General features: G+C 39.0%; 1 protein-coding gene across 1 annotated transcript; it reads right to left on the bottom strand.

The window, feature by feature from the left end:
- Positions 1–43: 43 nt before the first annotated feature.
- LOC111787016 (vacuolar protein sorting-associated protein 35A-like) lies at positions 44–876 on the bottom strand. The gene is made up of 4 exons (XM_023667191.1): positions 741–876; positions 487–543; positions 294–383; positions 44–199 (listed from the first exon to the last, which is right to left on the bottom strand). Exons 1-4 carry the CDS (start codon positions 849–851, stop codon positions 44–46), a joined length of 414 nt encoding a protein of 137 aa, XP_023522959.1. The 5' UTR covers positions 852–876.
- Positions 877–883: the final 7 nt, after the last annotated feature.

Here is an 883-nt window from a genome sequence, read left to right as displayed (position 1 = left end):
TTTTTTTTTTTTTTTTTTTTTTACAATATAAGAAAATAGATTTTCAAGCAACACAAGTGATGGTATTGGCTCCCACCTGAAGCTGGGGGCAGGCGCTCAACAAAACATCCAGGGTTTGTAAGTGATACTCATCAGGAAATACTTGAATAATGCACTCCATCAAATAAAATTGAGCAATTTCATCCTTACAATTAACAACCTGTGAAACATAAGTATGATCAATAGACTGGAAATGACAAGTTATGAACTTATGAGATTCAGCAAAATAGGAAAAAAAACTGAACATTTTACACCTGCTCCAAGACTCGGGGAAGTACAAAATCCTTGTACATATCAAGGTCAACACCCTCCACCTGACTGAGAATATGCAGATTCTTTCCAACCTAATAACAAGAAGAGGGGGACAGAAACTTGTATGAGCGTACATGGAGAATGTACACAATGCCATTTTAGTGAAAGTAACCAGTCTCAGAATTCTGTTGTTACAAGATCACGTAGCTCTCCCCTTTCCTTCTCCCGTTTCTCCTTATCTCGGGCAGGTCCCTGCAGACCAGAAAGCCCGACAGCAAGCCTCAACACAGGGTCAGCTAAGAGTATGAATGATTCACAAGCATTATAACCTGCATGACCATAAATCATGCATTCATGAACTATTTGTACCCTCATGACATGCAACCATCCTTATACCATGCATGTTCAAACATGAGAGTAGGTGACAATATCGGATGTCTTGAACCCACCTGATGTTGCATTCGTACCCAAAGTTTGTTCATTTCTGTGAAATTTTGGAGTACAAATTCAACTGCATCATTGACAGTGTCTGCATCTCTGTGGGAGTCAAGGGGAAACATCCGCAGATTAACTGATTTTTTTTTTTTTTTTT

This window comes from Cucurbita pepo, unplaced genomic scaffold (assembly GCF_002806865.2).
Source record: "Cucurbita pepo subsp. pepo cultivar mu-cu-16 unplaced genomic scaffold, ASM280686v2 Cp4.1_scaffold004119, whole genome shotgun sequence".
In the NCBI taxonomy this organism is placed as follows: Eukaryota; Viridiplantae; Streptophyta; class Magnoliopsida; order Cucurbitales; family Cucurbitaceae; genus Cucurbita; species Cucurbita pepo.
The sequence above is the reverse complement of the archived record's forward strand: the minus strand, read 5'-3'. Positions and strand labels throughout refer to the sequence as shown.

What these genes read in the sequence shown, in the direction of transcription:
- LOC111787016 (XM_023667191.1), bottom strand. Translation starts at nt 851, where the DNA reads ATGTTTCCCCTTGACTCCCACAGAGATGCAGACACTGTCAATGATGCA. An exon ending in GGGGAGAGCTACGTGATCTT is followed by an intron (nt 384 to 486) that starts GTAACAACAGAA and finishes TCTTGTTATTAG; the next exon opens with GTTGGAAAGAATCTGCATAT. An exon ending in TTCCCCGAGTCTTGGAGCAG is followed by an intron (nt 200 to 293) that starts GTGTAAAATGTT and finishes TATGTTTCACAG; the next exon opens with GTTGTTAATTGTAAGGATGA.